The 16,923-nt window shown below is 49.8% G+C and overlaps 2 protein-coding genes across 2 annotated transcripts in view; one reads left to right on the top strand and one right to left on the bottom strand.

Moving 5' to 3' along the window:
- PRDM6 (PR/SET domain 6) overlaps window positions 1-9,359 on the bottom strand; it is a 104,122-nt gene extending 94,763 nt beyond the window's left edge. The window contains exons 1-2 of the mRNA XM_050795542.1: window positions 8,970-9,359; window positions 7,890-8,490 (exon numbers count right to left, since the gene is read on the bottom strand). Of these exons, the coding sequence (XP_050651499.1) occupies window positions 7,890-8,475 (586 nt within the window). The 5' untranslated portion in view covers window positions 8,476-8,490; window positions 8,970-9,359. The remainder of the gene's footprint in view (window positions 1-7,889; window positions 8,491-8,969) is intronic.
- The window catches only part of PPIC (peptidylprolyl isomerase C), a 206,533-nt gene that overhangs the window by 127,609 nt on the left and 62,001 nt on the right, over window positions 1-16,923 (top strand). The window lies entirely within an intron of this gene.

Raw genomic sequence — 16,923 nt, forward strand, 5'->3', positions numbered from 1 at the left:
TCTGCGCCTCAGCGCTGAGGGCCTGCCCGGAGAAGGTGGCCTCGGCGCCCGCCGGCGCGACCCAGCCTCCTTGGCCCAGCTTCCCTGAGGAGCCACGGCGACCCCGCGCAAGTGTCAGGCCTATGGCACTGGGCCTGACACCTGGCGAGTCCCGCCTGGAGGACACGGTGAAAGCTGGCCACCGGTGGACGTGCCAGCGCGGGGCGGCGGGTGGCCCTTGTGGCATCCAGGCACCTGCCGTAGGCCTTGGCCGCAGCCAGGCCTGGTGGATCACCCTGGATGTGCCTTATCTGCGCTGAAATGGCCGAAACGCCCGAGAAACTTGTGAGTCCGCATGGAACTTTTGTGTAAGGAACACCTAATCGCAACCCAGCATGGTAAGGGAACCCTCGATTTGCCATTTGCTTCGCAGCAAAGGAGGGCTGACTATGTAAGCATCCTGTCTCACTGGAGAGGGCTCTAGCCAGCCAAGCCTTCCCTTCAGTCAGCAGCTACTACTCCACTCCTCCCAAGAGAGCTGAAGAATTAGGGTCGCAAGCTTCTCAGAAATGTCCCCAGACCTCTGAGGTGAAAAGCAACAACTTGTTTCCCAAAGTAGAGAAGTGTCCATGCCGCTGGGTCTCCCTCACACAAATGCCCTTTTCTGTGCCTCCTCTACCAGCAACACAAACTGTTGTTAAAATTCTTCCAGACTCTGCTTTTGACCCCAGGGCCTGGATGGAGTATTCTCACACTTATCCATATGTCAGCCCCTCTGAAACACACACACTTCACACACCCTCTCAAGCTTATTGATTGTGAAAATAAAAACTTCAAGACATTTTGGGAATTACATGAAAGACAATAAACACAATTACAGTGCATACTATGTGTGAGACACCTGTCTGGAACCAACAACCAGCATATTATCTAAGTATCACGATTCCCATTCTGCAGATAAAGCAATTTCCAAGCCCTGTTACTCCACCAAGAACCAGAAGCTAGAAAGTGGCAGAGAAAGGATTCACAGCCAAAGCTGCCTGACTGCAAGGCCTCTAAACCCAGAGATTTTTTAAAAGACTAATGAAAGCTGGGAGAATTTAACATTCAAACTCATGACTCAATTGAATTGAAATATTTCACTGAAGTAACTATTTGGGGGCCATGAAAATTGCTGTAGCATGATTGAGTTATAGAGGTTTCCCTCTTTCCCACACTCTTGTGTTTTCAGACATTAAAGTAAGAGAATGGATAGGAAAATACATAGATAATGTCTATACTTTTGAATGTTATTGTCTGACCTCAGAGACAGCCTTTCAGCACCTTTGCAAAAATAGGTAAAAGCAAATGACAATAAGCAAAGGCAATATGCCCATGGAAATAGAAATAAGTCACTCCAGGGAGTTGCCTAACTTATTTTTTTTTTTTCTGCTCAACTCAATGATGCAAATGGTGAGAAGCAAGAGTGTTTAGTGTTCATTCCCTAGCAGCTTGTACCAGAGATTGTCAACTTCCAACATGGTTCTCCACACGTCATCCCATCAACTACATCAGCATAGGTACCACTACCCTCAAAGACAAAAGCATACTTCTAATATTTGTAATGCATGATAATAAAACTGTGGCTAAGGCCTTTCTCCAAGAAGTCCTCTAAAGCCGTCTTCAACTTATTGTTTCATTTGTCTCCATAAAGAGTTGAAAAACTTAATAGTAGCATTATGCTACTATTAAGAGTGAATAACTGAGGCTCTACCAATATCTAGAAGACTACCTGTGTGTTAGGTCCACAGCAGGCTAGACAAAGTCAATCAACTTTAATTAGTGCACCCAACAAAGGTCTTCTTAATTCGTGAACCACTTCATGCTATATCAAAATATTCTGCCAGAAAAGTTGACCAACTGCCATCAAGATACATGTTATATTCCAATGTTATTTTTTAATACACAAAATTCCCCCACCTGAAACATTTGGGTTCTAACTTATGTCTGAGTCTCAGGGTAGCTTGAGGATATTCAAAACAAGTAACATTTCTTGGGGTTGACAAATATGCTCAAGACAAACATTCTAGCAGAGTATAAACACCTACATGAAAAGGTTTGAAAGAGAAGTAGGCTATATGCCCAAACTATATATAAATGTATATATGTCATTATATTATATATACTCACACAGAGCATTCCAGGGCAAGCAATACATAACACAACTACTTAAGTTCCTAACAAGGAAGCAAGTAAATGTTCATACTTTCTCTTAAAATCAGGGGAAGAGTTTTTGTACAAGTTCATAATTGTTATTCATAAATTTTTTTTTTTACATTTGTGAGAGATACTTTCATATGCTCTAAGCAACACACTTTGAAATGCCATTTTAGCATTAGGTAATATAAGAGATCATGGTTCCTTTTCTATCTTGAATAAATCTGTCAATGCTCCTGTTTAAGGGTAGGGAAGGTGCTGTCATTAGGTTACAGACTTGTTCACCTACTGGCATCAGAAGGCCAGGCCAAGTGCAGCTAAGAGCAGACTTTCACTCTTAATTTCCTATCCTTCTGTATTGTTTCAATGTCTTTAAAGTGCAATAGATCTTTACAATATATCTATTTTAAGGTAAAGGCAGCAAAGCAGACCATGGTTTTCTTTTCTGGAATTTCATTTCTCGTTCTAGGAAAGGTGAAATATAAAACGCTTCTGGGTTTTTGGCTTGTGGAGAGGCCAACAGTCACGTGTAGGCGCGCCGGGAGTGCGCGCTACACCACATCTTCACTCCCCAGTACCTGCCCGAGGCCTTTGCTGGCTCTCACCCACCCTGTACGTAGGAAATCAAGGAGTAGGTGAAAAGCTTGCTTCCCCGCCTGGGCGGCACTACCCACCCGGGCTGTAAATCCTCCCCTACCGCCGCCAAGGTCGCGGCCCTCAGTCCCACAGGCCGAGACCTGAGGGGCCGGCGTCCATCGATCCCAGCCTAGCGACGAGGACCCGGGAGTGCAGCCTGCTGGCAGTGCCGCGTGCGCCCTGGGCGGGGAGGGGCGTGGGGGCTGGGCAGCCGGGCAGAGGGTAGGCAGGCAGAGTGCCCGGACCCGAACCTCCCGCGTGGGGTTCACGCCCCCGGGGCTCCAGCCTGCGCTCCCCCCACTGCCTTCTCGAGCTATAGGCTAGATGGGATGGCTGAGGGGGAGCGATGGGCGGGGTGGGGCGCCCAGGCCTCAGGACCGAAGGCTGAGTTTTGAAGGTCCCACCCCGCTCCTGCCCACGAAAAGCTCTCTTCTAACATGAGGCGTGGCCGCCGACATCACCACTGCACCCCGCCACCCACCCGACACTCCTCCTCCACCCGGCAGGGGTCTTCCAAGCCCCGGGAGAGGGTCTAGAAGTAGATCCAGAGGCGAGGCGGGTTTGCCTGGCCGCTGGAAGGGGAGTCAATTGATTGCAGTCTCGACCCTGCGGGGCGGCCCAGCTCGTGGGAATCCTCTCAGGAACTCTCCCTCTAGGCGAGTTTAAAGCTCCCGGCGAATCGCAAAAGCTCTAGGCGTTCTTTGCCCTGCCTGGCTGCCGGCTTGGCCCTGGGACCAAGAGGGAGAGACAAAAGGAGGAGGGCAAGAAGGTGGGAGGGAGAAAATGTGGGTCTTATTTGTCTTCCGATGACTGTATTAATAAATTAAATGGGAGCGCCAGTTTGTGAGGGTGAGAGAATATTGCGCGGAGATAAACCTCGCCGGCCCCTGCCCCTGCGAGGCTGCCATATACAATGCGGAGATGATGAATAGGAGCCGCGAGAGGAGATCGAAGCGGGTCTGGGCTGGCTCCACTCTCTCCTACAAAACTATAGGGCAATTAATTGTGGCTTGTCCCCTCATCCTTCATCTCCTGGTGGCACATATCGACGGAGATTACTGCTGATGGACCATTTTATCACCTTAAATAAACAGTCGCCACCTCTTCTAACCTCAATCTAATATATGGCTCTGTGTTCGGTTTCAGGGCGCTAGATAACGAAAGATGTAAAATAGCTAAATCATGGGTGTTACGGGATGAGGCTGGGCTTACACACACACACACATACAGAGAGAGAGAGAGAGAAACACAAAAGCCCACGCACTGAAGCCAAAGCTTTCTCCCACCCGGACCACTTCTGAAATCTAAGGTGCTCGCTGGTCTTTGATAGAGGAGGCGCAGGGCAGAAGGGGCGCAGCGGATGTTCCCCGGTAGCACGAAAAGCCTGCTGGTGTGCCACAGGGCTGGAAGTTGCCCAAACAGGACCTGCGTTTTCCACCTGGGTGGGGAGGAACTAGGGAAGGTCAGAAAACACTCGCCCTCCTTTATCTCTTTCCTTGACCCCTTAGCAAGCAACCCGACAAACCAGTGTTAGGCTCAGACTTCCTTTTCTCTCCCCAGCCCCTCTCCCTAAACCCTTGGAAAGCGTGGCATTCCCAGTAAGGGAGCCTCAAGCCCTGCTCCCACACCCATGCACACAACGGCGCTGTTTCCAGCACTGTTCCCTGCGCAGGAGGGTTCCAGTAAATCGGGAGGGGACAGAGACCCCTCCCCCAACTGGGAAAGTTGCAAGTTGGTCCAACTCTCCCCCCAGACACCCAAAGTGGCTCAGTTCCCGCCTCCCTCCCAGGTCCTAGGGAAGCACATCTTCACAAAAAAGGCATGAAAAACTAATGGGCTCTGCTGAGTGAACAACTGAGATGCTCCTCAGACATGCCAGGCGCACCCATGACTGTCTCTCTGTACTTTTCAAGAGTAAGTGACAATGTTTCCGGCAACACACCAGCTCCCAGAACCCGGGAAGAGGCCACTCCGATGAAGCCTGACTAAATCAATGACTTCAGGCAGCCCAGCAGCAAATGAGGGCAGAAATATTAGAGGGGGGAGGAAGGGCCCCATCCCCCATTTATATGGCAGGAGGCACCACTTGATTTTTAAGAGAAAGCAGCAGCAGCAGCAGCAGCAAAGCATTCAGAGCTCTGGTGGAAAGCGTACTTCAGTCCCAGGGTAAACTGATACGGAGTCAGTAATATATTGGAGAAGCTCACCCGGGCTAGCTTGCAGTTTCTGCTGTTTTAAAATCTTTTAGAACGAAAGAGAGCTACAAGCCCCGTCACTATAACATTTGTCATAGATGCCAATAAAGTTTCAAGGTGAAACTAGTGTTCCTAAGTTCTTTTCTTACAGAGCAATGATACGTATTGCTGATCCTAGGCAAAAAGTTACTTCGCTATAAGGGAAGGGAGAAGTAACGAGGCACCCCCTGCCCTACCCTGCCCTTTTTATTTCACCTTGTGAGAAAACGAGAAAACAACTCAATACCTATCCTTTTAAGCATGAAGTGAGAAAACGAAACAATGCTAAGTGGTCACTTCACAGAATTCTTTTAGAGGGATATGACAAAAAAAAAACTAAAAGAAAAACTAGGGAAATCTATACATGATAAATTAATAGGAGCTTCTCTCTGCCTCCACCCCCACTCACATACAACTCAAGAATGAGGAGAAGCTTCTCTTTTTCACAGCCTTTCAATAACCATTATGCCAACTTCCCCTGCCAAAGGAAATGACTTTCCCAGTATTTGTATTTCTGACTTGTTTTAAGCCCCTATGTAGATTAAACTCAATCACGTTTCATCTTTGTAAAAGTATATCCCATGGCTTCAAATGAGTGCCTAAGCTTACTTGTCCAGAGAAGTTCCTGGAAGAATGGGAGATCTGGTCTCCCAGCATTACACAGCGGTATCTCAGCTTTGTATTTTCTTTCTCAATTGCCCTTTAATTAGGGAGCAACGTGGGGTGTAACTCTAACAGGACAATCTAATTTTCTTTTTCTTCTGTCTTTTCCCCTGCACTTCACACACTGAAACAATCTAGTTGGCTCAACAGGAGATACGAGAAGATTAACACAACATAAATCATTTAAATAAAATTGTAATTTATTCTCTCCAACCAGAGAAAAAAGTTACCCAGGCAATAAACTGGTTCAATACTCGTATATTAATTAGGAATGTATCCTAATTCTTTCTCGGATTAGTCTAAGTTTTCTTTGGTGAAAATGTATTAAATCTTCAGACTGCATTGTGAACAGTACAGGAGCTCAGCACACAGCCAGGGATTTGGGGTGTACTGCTGGTGACTTCTCTAACATATATTTAATTCAGAAGTGAAATTGCAAGATTGATGAAGCAGTCTCAGCCTGCAATGGCTATATTTCACTTAGCAGTAAGACATGCCTTTTTCAAGGCACTTTAAAAGTCTCTATTTCACAATTTAAAATAATTGCTTCAAAAACACACATTCAAGAAATTCAGTAGGAGATAAGTATTTTTTGAAATCTGTTGGGAGAGTATGATTTTGTAAAACTTTCTGAAACTCTGAAATACAAGTCTTCTCAACTGCACAGCAAAATAAGAGTTGAAACCACTATTTTAAGCCAGTGCTTTACCCTCCAACTTTATAAAGAAAAAGTAAATACGATTACTCTTTTTGTTGGTAATTATTATCTCCGTCACAACTATGTCCAACATAATGAAAATATTCATAGACCTCAATCACGAGGCAGTTGCCCAGTGGTTTTTTCCTCAAATCAACGACTTAGGGAATCCTTTAAAAAGCTATAACTGAACTTATTTTGCTTTAAAACGAATTAAGAAGTTCACAGAGCAGTAGACATTTTGCAAGAAGCAACTTATTCAAAATTGAATAAAAATAAATGTTTTTAATTAACTTTACTGATACAGAAGCCAGACGAAGGAATGAGATGAAGAAAATAGCTGAATGAATGCTGATCATTCAAATCCTGTATTGCTTTCAATCTGACGCTCTTAACATACTTTAAATGTTATCTCCAGAAGTCTCTGAAAGCACGTTTAACACTCCCAACACAGTATAGGTGTAAACACAGTATAACTTCTGAAATTATCAAAAAGAAGCAGGTATAAAGCAGTACATATTGTTTGATCTTCATTTAGAGTTTTGCTTCCAAATCGCCAAATGGAACTGTACTTGTGATAAGCGTTTCAAATTGTGGATATAGGAACCGAAGCTACAGGAATCCTGATGTTTAGTTAGGCATTTGCTATTAACTTGGAGGAAGAGGGGAGTAAGCGTCTTTTACTAAATTATAGTCACCGTAATTTCTAAAAACAAATAAATAAACCAACATGGGTTATGAATGTTTGCGGGGTCAAAGGTGCGCGGATAAAGCGGGATCAGCTGAATCAGCGGAGAACAGAAATTTTCTTCTCAGTAAGTAGCAGTCATTTTTTTTTTCTTTTCCGTCTTTTTAAATGAACAGTAGATCTAAGAATACTGCCTGCCTTCAAGGAGAAACGGACTCAATATCAATCAAAATTCCTACTCTGGTGAGGCCTCGCCAGCGAACAGCTTCCGGCCGGTTCCCCCACAACCCCGCGGCCCAAAAATGACCTGACGCAGTCACCACCAGAGGTGGGGTGGCGAGTAGCAAAAACAAGCCCTGGTCTGCGTGCTCCCCAGAAACGCTGAGGGTCCCTCCCTCGTCCCGGCTAAGGTCAGGCAGGGCCGGTCCCAGACACCCCCTGTCACACGCTGCCACTACCCGTCTGGCCCCGGGCACTGTCCAGCGGGAGGGCAGAGGTTTGTTAAGCCGGGTCCACAGGAGACTCCGGCCCCAAACACTTGGGACTGTGAAGCAGGTGAGGAGAAGGAGGGAGGGAGAGGGAACCCCAAAGTGCCACCGGCCGTCCCATCCGTTCTCTTTCCTTCTCCAACGCCAGAAAACTTTTGTCAGAGATCCGGGAGGCGCGGGCCAGCGGCCAGGACCAGCTGCTCCCCCCCGCCCCCGTGTCACTCCTATCTGACCCGCCTCCCTGACAGGCGCCCGCGCCCGCGCCCGCCGGCGCCCCGGGAGAGAGCGCGCGGGCTGCGGCTACGTACGGTTGTTGGGGTCGCTGGTGTGCTGGTTGAGCGGGATGATCTCCATGCGCTGCTGGCCGTACAGGTAATAGTCCAGCTCCTCTGCGCTGCAGCGGAAGCGCGGGGCGCCCCGGCCATCCCCGCCACCGCCGCCGCCGCACTTGGTGGGCCCGGGGCCGGAGGCGGCGCCGAGGCACAGTTCCTTGGGGGGCAGCGGCTCGGCGGCGACGGCAGCGGCCGCTAGAGGAGCGAACACCGGCAGCTGCGACACCGGCAGGGCGGAGAGACCAGCCAGCGCGGCGGCAGCCGCTGCAGCAGCGCAGGAGGAGGCGGAGGATGCGGAGGTGGAGGAGGAAGCCGGGGTGGACGAGGCGGAGGAGAGAGAGGCGGGCCGCGGGCGCAGGCTGTCTGGCGGAGGCTCGGCGCGCTCCGGTGGCGGCGGCGGCGGCGGCGGCTGAAGAGGCTGCGGCGCGCTCAGGGGACCCGTGGCGCCGCTGCCCTTGAGCGGGCCGACGCCGTCGTGAGGGAAGAGTTGCTGCCAGTGCTGCAGGTAGGCTGGGTCCACCTTGAGGAAGGCCGAACCGCCGGGGTCTCCGGGCTTCAGCATGTCCGACGCCTCGAACTGGGGGCAGAGGGCAGGGAAGAGGGGGCGCGTGAGTTGGGCGAATGGAGCCGGGAAGAGGGCCGCTGGGACCCTGGAGAAAGCGCCCGAGCCGGTGGTTCAGCCGGCGGCCGCCGGGTTTCGCGGCTCCCTCTTCCCAACTCCGCTGGGGCTCAAAGTTTACTCCGAAGCTGCGGCGCCGCACAGAGGGAGCTGTGTGCACCCCGCTCTGCCTCCCCGATCGCAGCGTCCAGCTCCAATCCAGCAATGCTGGGGCCCGACAGGAGGGCGCTGCCCGGTAGAACTCGGCTGCAGGACGCAACCCCCGCCCTCAGCCAGCGCCCGGAGCCGACCTGAGCCGGGGTGGCGCAGCGCCCGAGCCGCGCTGGCCTCAGATGCCAGAAGGCGGAACAGTCTCGCCCCCCGCCCCCAACCTAGGACCACCAACCTTCCTATCTACCAAGCCTTAGACTCTAAGTCCCAGACGAGCCTCACCTTACCTGAAAATTCGGCGCTGCCAGTGGGTGCGTGAGTGTGTCTCGGTGAGCGTGCGGGTGTGCGGAGTGTGCGCCTTGGCTGCCCTACATGCCCCTGGGCAGCGCGGGAGGAGAGTCCTAGAGATTGTGCCTCCCGGAGCCCTCCCGACGTGCGAGCGAGAAAATTGGAGACACGCGGAGGGCGCGAGAGCGCGGGCGGACCTGGGCGCCGGACTGAACCGCCGTGGGCTGCTGCGCTGGGCCGCTGCCGCGTCCTGGCTCCTTGGCTCCACGCTCTGGCAGCCTCCCGGCTGGACACGTGGGTTTTACGACAGCACAAAATACAAGTGTGTGTGTGTGTGTGTGTGTGTGTGTGTGTGTGTGTGTGTGAGAGAGAGAGAGAGAGAGAGAGAGAGCGAGAGAGAGAGAGAGAGAGAAAGAGAGAGAGAGAGAACGAACGGACGGAGAGGGGAGGGGAGGCAGTCCAGAAGAAGGGGAGGGGAGAGGGAAGAAGGAAGTTCTAACTGGGCCCGACCCACACCGCCAGTGCGCCTTTCCCGCACAAACTCCTCCGCCCTTCCATCCCCAGTTTTTTTGGCGTGACGTCTCCCGCTAGCCTGTTGTCTCTTTCTGCCCATGATATGTCTTTTCTGGGTCCCAGCTCAGTGCCCTGATCTTAAAAGCAGTGGAAACGCGGCAACCGGAATGCATCTCCGCACACGCTGTAGTGTCGGCGCTGGAGCAAGCCCGCGCTGCCGAGACCGGGTTTGCGCTTTTGCCCGGCTCAGTTTTTCCTGGAGTGCTTCTGGGTGCCAGAGTCCACTCGCCCGCCACTCAACCTCTAACATAAATCCTCCGGGGAGAAAAGTTGGGGTCAGAGCGGGACGGGTTGCGCGCTACAGTGAAACCCTCTGTCTGCAGCCCAGGAGGCAGGCTTGTAGGTGCAGGGAGGCGTGGGACCGAGGGTCCTGGGACCGAGAGCAGCTGGTCCTGGAGGGACTCAAGCCTGGTCGTGGGGCTGGGAGGTGGCTGCGATAGAGTCTGGACACCACCCAGCGTTCTGCCGACCCCCTCTCGGGTTGTCTTCTGGAGGGCTCTTTCCCTCTCCTTGTTGGGGCCCGGAAGCAAGTATCCAGTGTTACATCTGGTGGCACAACTGCTATGGGACACGGGCGAGGCTGTTTGCAGTCAGCTGCCTGCGGCTGCCCCCGGAGGTCATGCATAGGTTTCTCTACCCAAAACCTGACGTTAGAGGGACAGGGTGGCAGTGCAGCCCCACCTCCACCATGCCCTCTCCCCAGACTTTGTGCCAGGGCAGCCCTTCGATGCAGTCTGGCGCCCACGAATTAGGCACTTGCCCCCCAGCTCTTCCTGGCATTTTCGGTAGTAGATGGTAGAGAGCACAGGCAAGGTGTGTGAAATTGACCAATTCAGGAGGTACTTTCCCATCGCCGGGGTTCTGGCCATACCTCAAAGAGAAGAAACGGCATTTATCTTTCTTCAAACAACCTAACTTATTTAGCACTTGCCAGTCTGAACAATTAATAGCAATTCTTTCCTGATTTCTGCTTGTTTCTTTTTCTTTTCCTACCACTCAAGTTGTCTGAGCCTGAGAAACGTGCTGTTTAGACTTCATCCGGGTCTCATGCAGGATGCTTCGATGTTGGTTGGAACGGAGTTGAACCGAAAATGTTTTGACTGGCGTCGTTATGACAAGGTCATCCATCATTGTTGGATAGATTGATAGCACCCAAGTTTAAGGCAGACGCCACGAGGGAAAACCCACGGCGCTGTGGTCCCGGAGGCTAACCAGGCAGTCTCCGCAGACTTCCAGCAACTCCATCGGGAGGAGAGGATGAAGTTCCAGGCCCGCTTCAATTAATCTGCTCGCAGAACTGCCGAAGAGTGGTCTGTCGGGCCACGGGAGAAGAAACAAATGCTGTTTCTCACACTCTCCTGGTTCATTGCTGAGAAACCAGGACACTCCTCTGTTCTCTGGGAGAGACAGTGAGCTCCAGGGATGGAAGTCCGGACTCCGGCAGCGGTCCCGTCATCTGCCTTCTTGTTTCTGCCCAAACCCAGCTACTTCCAAGTGCATGGTCCCCAGAACTGGAAGTCTCAAAGAACCTCTACCAGTCCCAACCCCGCCTCCCCCCTACCCCTTCACCCCCTGCCACCATTAGAAAGGATTTTGAAATGCTAGTTGGAGCAGCTGCTTCGGTGGCCTCATGCCGCCCACACTCTGGGAAGCAGAGGGGGCAGGGTTCCTCTCGTAATAAGATTAGCTGACCTGTTAATGAGAGCTTTGGACGTGCCGAGCGCGGGTAGGCGCTTTACGTCCATTTAATCCACCTAGCAACCATGCGGGGAAGGCATTATCATTAACCCCCCATATTGTAGATGGGGACCGCTGAGGTTCGGAAAGTTTAGATGGGTTGCCTAAGGTCACGCCATTAATGAGTAATGGAGGCGGATTCAAACACCGTTCGGTGAGGTGCCAAGTGCATCTACTGCCCACCCTAGTCAAACCTGTAGCCACTCGGTCCAGACTGACGCCAGAGGGGGTACCATGGGAGAGATTTGGCTGCGGGGGCCAGGGAAGAAGCTGAGAAGGCAGCGAAGTCCCCCTCGCCCACTACGTCTACAGGTGGCGTACCTGGGTTATCCGATTCAAGCTTCCGCCCCACCCACCCTGGGCACAAGTCGATCCCGAGGACCCTAAGGCCCAGAGGGTACAGGGACCTCCCGTGAAGGGGGCAGGAGAAAGTTTGAGGGAGAGCCCCGAAGGCCCGGGAGCGAACGAAGAAGTCTGGAAGGGAATAGACCGGGAGTCTGGACCTCCCGCGCTTCTCCCCAGCAGGCCCACGGCGCCGGGCTGGGCACCTGCCTCCACAGCGGCTTCCCGGATGCCCGCGGAGTTCGGCTGAGGCTGGGTCGGCGTGGTTCCCTCCCGGTGCGCAAAAGGGCGCGCAGCAGCGTAGGCGGGACCCCCGACGCTACGCGCGCTCTGAGGGGCGCTCCCCCCTCACACAGTTGACCCTGGGCCCGCTTGGTCACGGGCACCCTGGCGCGTATCAGTAGTTTTTAGAAAGTGAGCCCACCGACGGCAAGGACATGCACCCCCTCAAATCCGCTCCCCCCACCCCCTTCAATACTGAGAAGACCGCGGAAACAAATCACTTCGACCACTTAGAAAGCGATCAAACCTTTATAAAAATCCATGGCTCCCAAATCGATGGGTGAATATTTGCTGGGAATTTGTTCCAGAGGAATAAATAAGGAGCCTGAGTGTATTAAATGCAAACGGGGGGACACGGTGGTGTTTTTCTTCATTGATTAACGACCTCTAAAATAAAACAAGTGGGAAGAGGAGCCAGGATCGATAAATTACCCAAATTCATTATTTTCTCGAGCATTTTCGCCCCGAAAATTATCCTTGGGAAGCCCATTGTACCCTGAGCTGGGAGGGGAAGGATGGAGCTGGAGGCCAGGATAGGGAGGGAGCAGCAGAAGGGGTAGGAGGAGAGAAGGGTGTTTTGTCCAGGAGACCCTCTATCTGATTTCATTTGACATACAATTCAAAAGTTTGCCTTTCATATTAATTATGTTTTCTTGATGGGGGAGTGGAACAAATGGTCGGTTGCCTTTGACAGGACTCCAATAAAGGATTCAGCAGCTCTCCGCTCTGCCCTGGGTGCTCCTGCTTCTAGGTTTAAGGTCACGGGTGGCTGAGTTAATAATTCATTAATATAGACATTTATTCAGAAGGGTTCGCTGAGACCCACTCTTCCTGCCTCCTCCCAGAGATTTATTTTCCTAGGAAATGGATGGGGGTGGGGGGTGGGCTGCAGGTGAAAGGAGAGGGGCGGGAAGAGAAAAAGAAAAATGGAGAGAGAACGGCTGGATAGAGCTAGGAGGAATCTTTGCTAAGCCATATTAGCAGACAGGTCCCTTGAGCCTGCCAGCAAAAACTTGGTTGAAAATGTGGTATCCAAACAGCACAGAGACTCTGGCCTGCGGTGGCCCTTTCTCCTTCCATACCAGTTCATTCGCTTGTTCAGAAAGCTCCTTTCCTCCATGGTTTGGGACCAGGGAAGAGCCTTCTCACTGAGGATCTTGGATTGCAGGCAAAAGGGGAAAGCGCTGAGAAAAAAAAAAAAAAACCAGGACCCCACCCCCATCCCTATGAGATTCCCAAGGGAGGAGCTTTGAAACTTGCCCAGACTTGGAGTCTAAGGGAACCTCCTCTCCTAAGGGTACAGGCAACTTCTGGAGGACACTCTACCCCTCAGAAATGGGATCATGGAGAAGGGGGTTGGAGGCAGAGACTGAAAGTAAATAGTAAGTAATAAATGAGTAATGGTCAGATGGGAATAAGTGCCATGAAAAGCAATAAAGAATAGAGGGAAAGGGAGTGCATGTAGGTGGAAGGGGTTACATATAGTGGAAGGGGTTACATACTGTTTTACATATAATGGCCAGGGAAAGCTTCTCTTAGAAAGTGAAATTTAAATAGAGACTTGAAGCAAGAAGATGCCAGTTTTCTCTCCAGAGCAGGATACTCCCTGCCCTAACCTATAACCAGTGGCTAAAGCAGTAAAAGGGACCTCTCCTGAAGAACTGTCAAAGATTTGCCTCCTCGCTACTGGCCACACTTGCTTCCCTTAAGCTGCTGTGTACTACTTGATATCCTTTCAATACCTCCATTGACTATTCTCATCAGTTGGAGTCACCTAACTTGCTGGTAACTTAGACCCTGACACAGTGACCCACCTCCAACTATCCGGACCTCAATTTCTTCAACAGTCCAAAGAAGGGGTAGGACAAATGCAGTGTTCTGTCCTGAGCTTTTATGAAGCAGCTACCGAATTCTGACCCCCCACTCTATTACATATTTTATACCCCACTCCTGCATCCTGTGAGTCTAAGATGTGCAGGGTGTAAAATGTATTGCACAACTGAAAACTGGAAAACCCTCACCATTTCTTTTAATCACTGCAGTCTGCCCATTGATCCCTTTGCATCTTCACTTGTTCGTCCTTACTTAGTGACAGAAGACAGTGCCAGCCACCATTGGAAAGAAAGCGAGCAAGGAGTGAGGCAGAGAAGGTAGAAGGCAGTGAAATGCTTAGCTCGCAGAAGCCAGCTCTGGCCTCAGGTGATGCAGCAGGTGCCTCGCCATTCATCTGACACACCCTCCTCTTCTGAGGCCTTGGCAGTTTAGACATGTCCTTCCCTCAGCTTTCCTCCTCTCATAAAAGTACTTGGAAGTTCAGCTCCTCACTTTGCCAGGTCAAAAATGGCCTCTGAGTCTGGGAGACCAACCCCAGGTGATTTGTGACCACTCTCTTTCATCCTCCGCCAGGACCCTGGCAGACAGCACCTGTTCACATCACTTGAAATGCAGCCGAAGCCTCCAGCTCCTTTCACCATGGTCACCCGACAGCTGCCACTCAAACAATGCCTCTCAGCCACCTCAGGCCTGATTTGGATTTGACCTACTGACCTTGAGGTGAAAGGCTCTACAGTCCATTATGAATCCCTGGGGCCAGTTCATTCTTCCAGGAAAGCCTCTAAATATATCATTTCCGTTTGCAGGGAAATCAGCTATTATAATTTGCAAAGGTCTCGTGAGTTTAAAACATATTGGTGGCAGTTCAGTCCCATAAAGATTTAATGAATAGCCACTGGGTGAAAAACAACTTTTTTTTTTCTTGTCTTGACAAGTCAAGGAAAAGAGAAATAATTAGACAAGAATAGCTATCCCTTCAGAAACTCACACATTCCCTTCACTATCTCCTTCCCATCCCACTCTTTCTCCAGCAATTTAATCTTATATTTTTCCAAGCATCTGTAAAAATAGACAAGCCCAATTATCGTTACCTACAATTTAACAGCTATACAGAACATCTAATGAACACCTACTGTGTGCACGAGACTATTGGTAGAGATCTCTGGGACAATCTCCTTTGAAGCTCTTCTAGCAAATGCTACCTGGTTCAAACACAGTCTTCTGTTGGTCACTAGATTGTTGCTTAAATTAGTTGAAGCCTATAGGACTTCAGTCATAACCAGGATGAGGTAAGCATGTTACAGTGCATCTGTTAGAAATTAGAAACATATGCTATGGTTGATTCACATTCTGAGGGTTGGCAGTTCCTAGGCATGGTAGATTCCCCTGAGTGCCCAGCAACAGTCTCTAGGAGTGGCTTCCAGCTACCATCTAAATGAGGGGGTTCCTGAGGCTTCCCCCTTCCCAGGGCCGCTTGAGGAAAGAGAATGCATATTCTCACAGCAGATCTTACATATACCTAGAGGAACCCAAGGAAGCCTGTCTGCCTCCCTCATCATACACTTTCCTGTCTGGCTGCATGCCCTTACCCTCCTCTGAGCTAGGGTGTCAGAGGGTGACACTAAGGCTTGTTTTCATTGAATTGTTTCCGGTGAGTCTATGTTCTCTGTGTAACAGCCTCTCAAAGAAAAAAGTAACCTATTCTTAGTTTCCTTTTGAAACTGGAAAACTTGTCTTTAAACCAAAATAAAGACACCATGCAGGTCACTGTGAGGAAAACCAAAAGTGTGTAAATTGTGGTACCCCTGCCTTCCATGATCTTATACTGTGGAAATCTTTCAGAGACTTAGTTTCTTTCTATGATGCCCAGGTTCAAGAGCCAACAAGTGGCACAAGAGTTCAGAAGAGAAAGCCATCACTTTAGGAGATAATCAAGCAAAGCCTCACAAACGAGATGGGCCATAAAGATTGTGTGCATTCAGGTGGGTAGGGAGGAACTGAGGAAAGGTGTTCTAGGACAGGGGCTGTCTGAGCAAAAACCCGAAAACTGGACCCTACACAGTCTGAGAGGCCCAGGTGACTTTTCTTCCTCCATTCATGAGAAAAATGACTGGATAGCTGGCTGCCCTCCCTAAGAACCAGGACCTCATCTCCCTGGGGGTCCTGAAGCCATATTCCATAGATTCTGAAAGACGCTTTTATGAGAATGTTGTGACCTAAAATATGTTCAGGCTTAAGTCAGAGAATCAACTCACGATTAGGGTAACTGAAAAACAGTTGAGGGCTCCAGGATAAGGTCATCAGTATAGCCCATATTCCCCTGGACTGTGATTTGGTGAGCTTGGCAATGCCATTTCCTAGCTCTGGATGGCACAAACTATGATTTTCTGAGCTGCTCTTTTTAAACTATAAAGAACTATGATGAAAAAAAGAATGAAGTGAAGTTTAAAAGACTAGTGATCCAGATACATCTGAGGTAAAGACCATGTAGGAAAATGTTTTAGAATAAGCAAAGACACTCCCCAAAGATCCTTACAGGTTAACCATAGTTATATAGCTTGACTGCATCAGCCCTACTTCTTTTTAACATGCCTATCTCTCAGACTTTGGGGACAAATGACCACGGTCCTCTATCTTCACATACACACAGGTGCACCTGCATACACAGTCCCTCACAGACTTACACCAACTTAGTCTTCTCTCCTTTCTGTAAGGGAGAAGGGAGTGGAGGGGCTCCTACTCTGCATTCTGGAATGAAACAACAAAGACGAAGAGTGCCAATCTGTGAGGAAAAGATCTTTGGGAAGACTCCAAGTTACATGGTTAATCTCCCTTCAAAAAAAAGAAGAATAAGAAATTGCAAAAATGCAACTTAGGATTCCTGACACTCAAAGGAAAAAAAATTATTTTTGCATTGATAAGACTGCCAGATTCTTAAATAGAATGTTTTAAAAGATGAATAATCATAAAATACGTTATTAGTCTATTTTTATAATACAATAATTGACAAGTGATACTGGAACATTGATTGGAAAATTACCATTTTGACAATTCAGTGGTTAACAACTTGATTTTTAAAATGTTGCAAAGTTTGAGCATATTTTGGGCATCTCCTTCTGGTCTGTCTACAATGGCAAGCATTTTTCATTGAAACATATGTTTGGGTAGACAAGTATTTTATTTGGC

This window comes from Macaca thibetana, chromosome 6 (genome assembly GCF_024542745.1).
Source record: "Macaca thibetana thibetana isolate TM-01 chromosome 6, ASM2454274v1, whole genome shotgun sequence".
NCBI classification, from domain to species: domain Eukaryota; kingdom Metazoa; phylum Chordata; class Mammalia; order Primates; family Cercopithecidae; genus Macaca; species Macaca thibetana.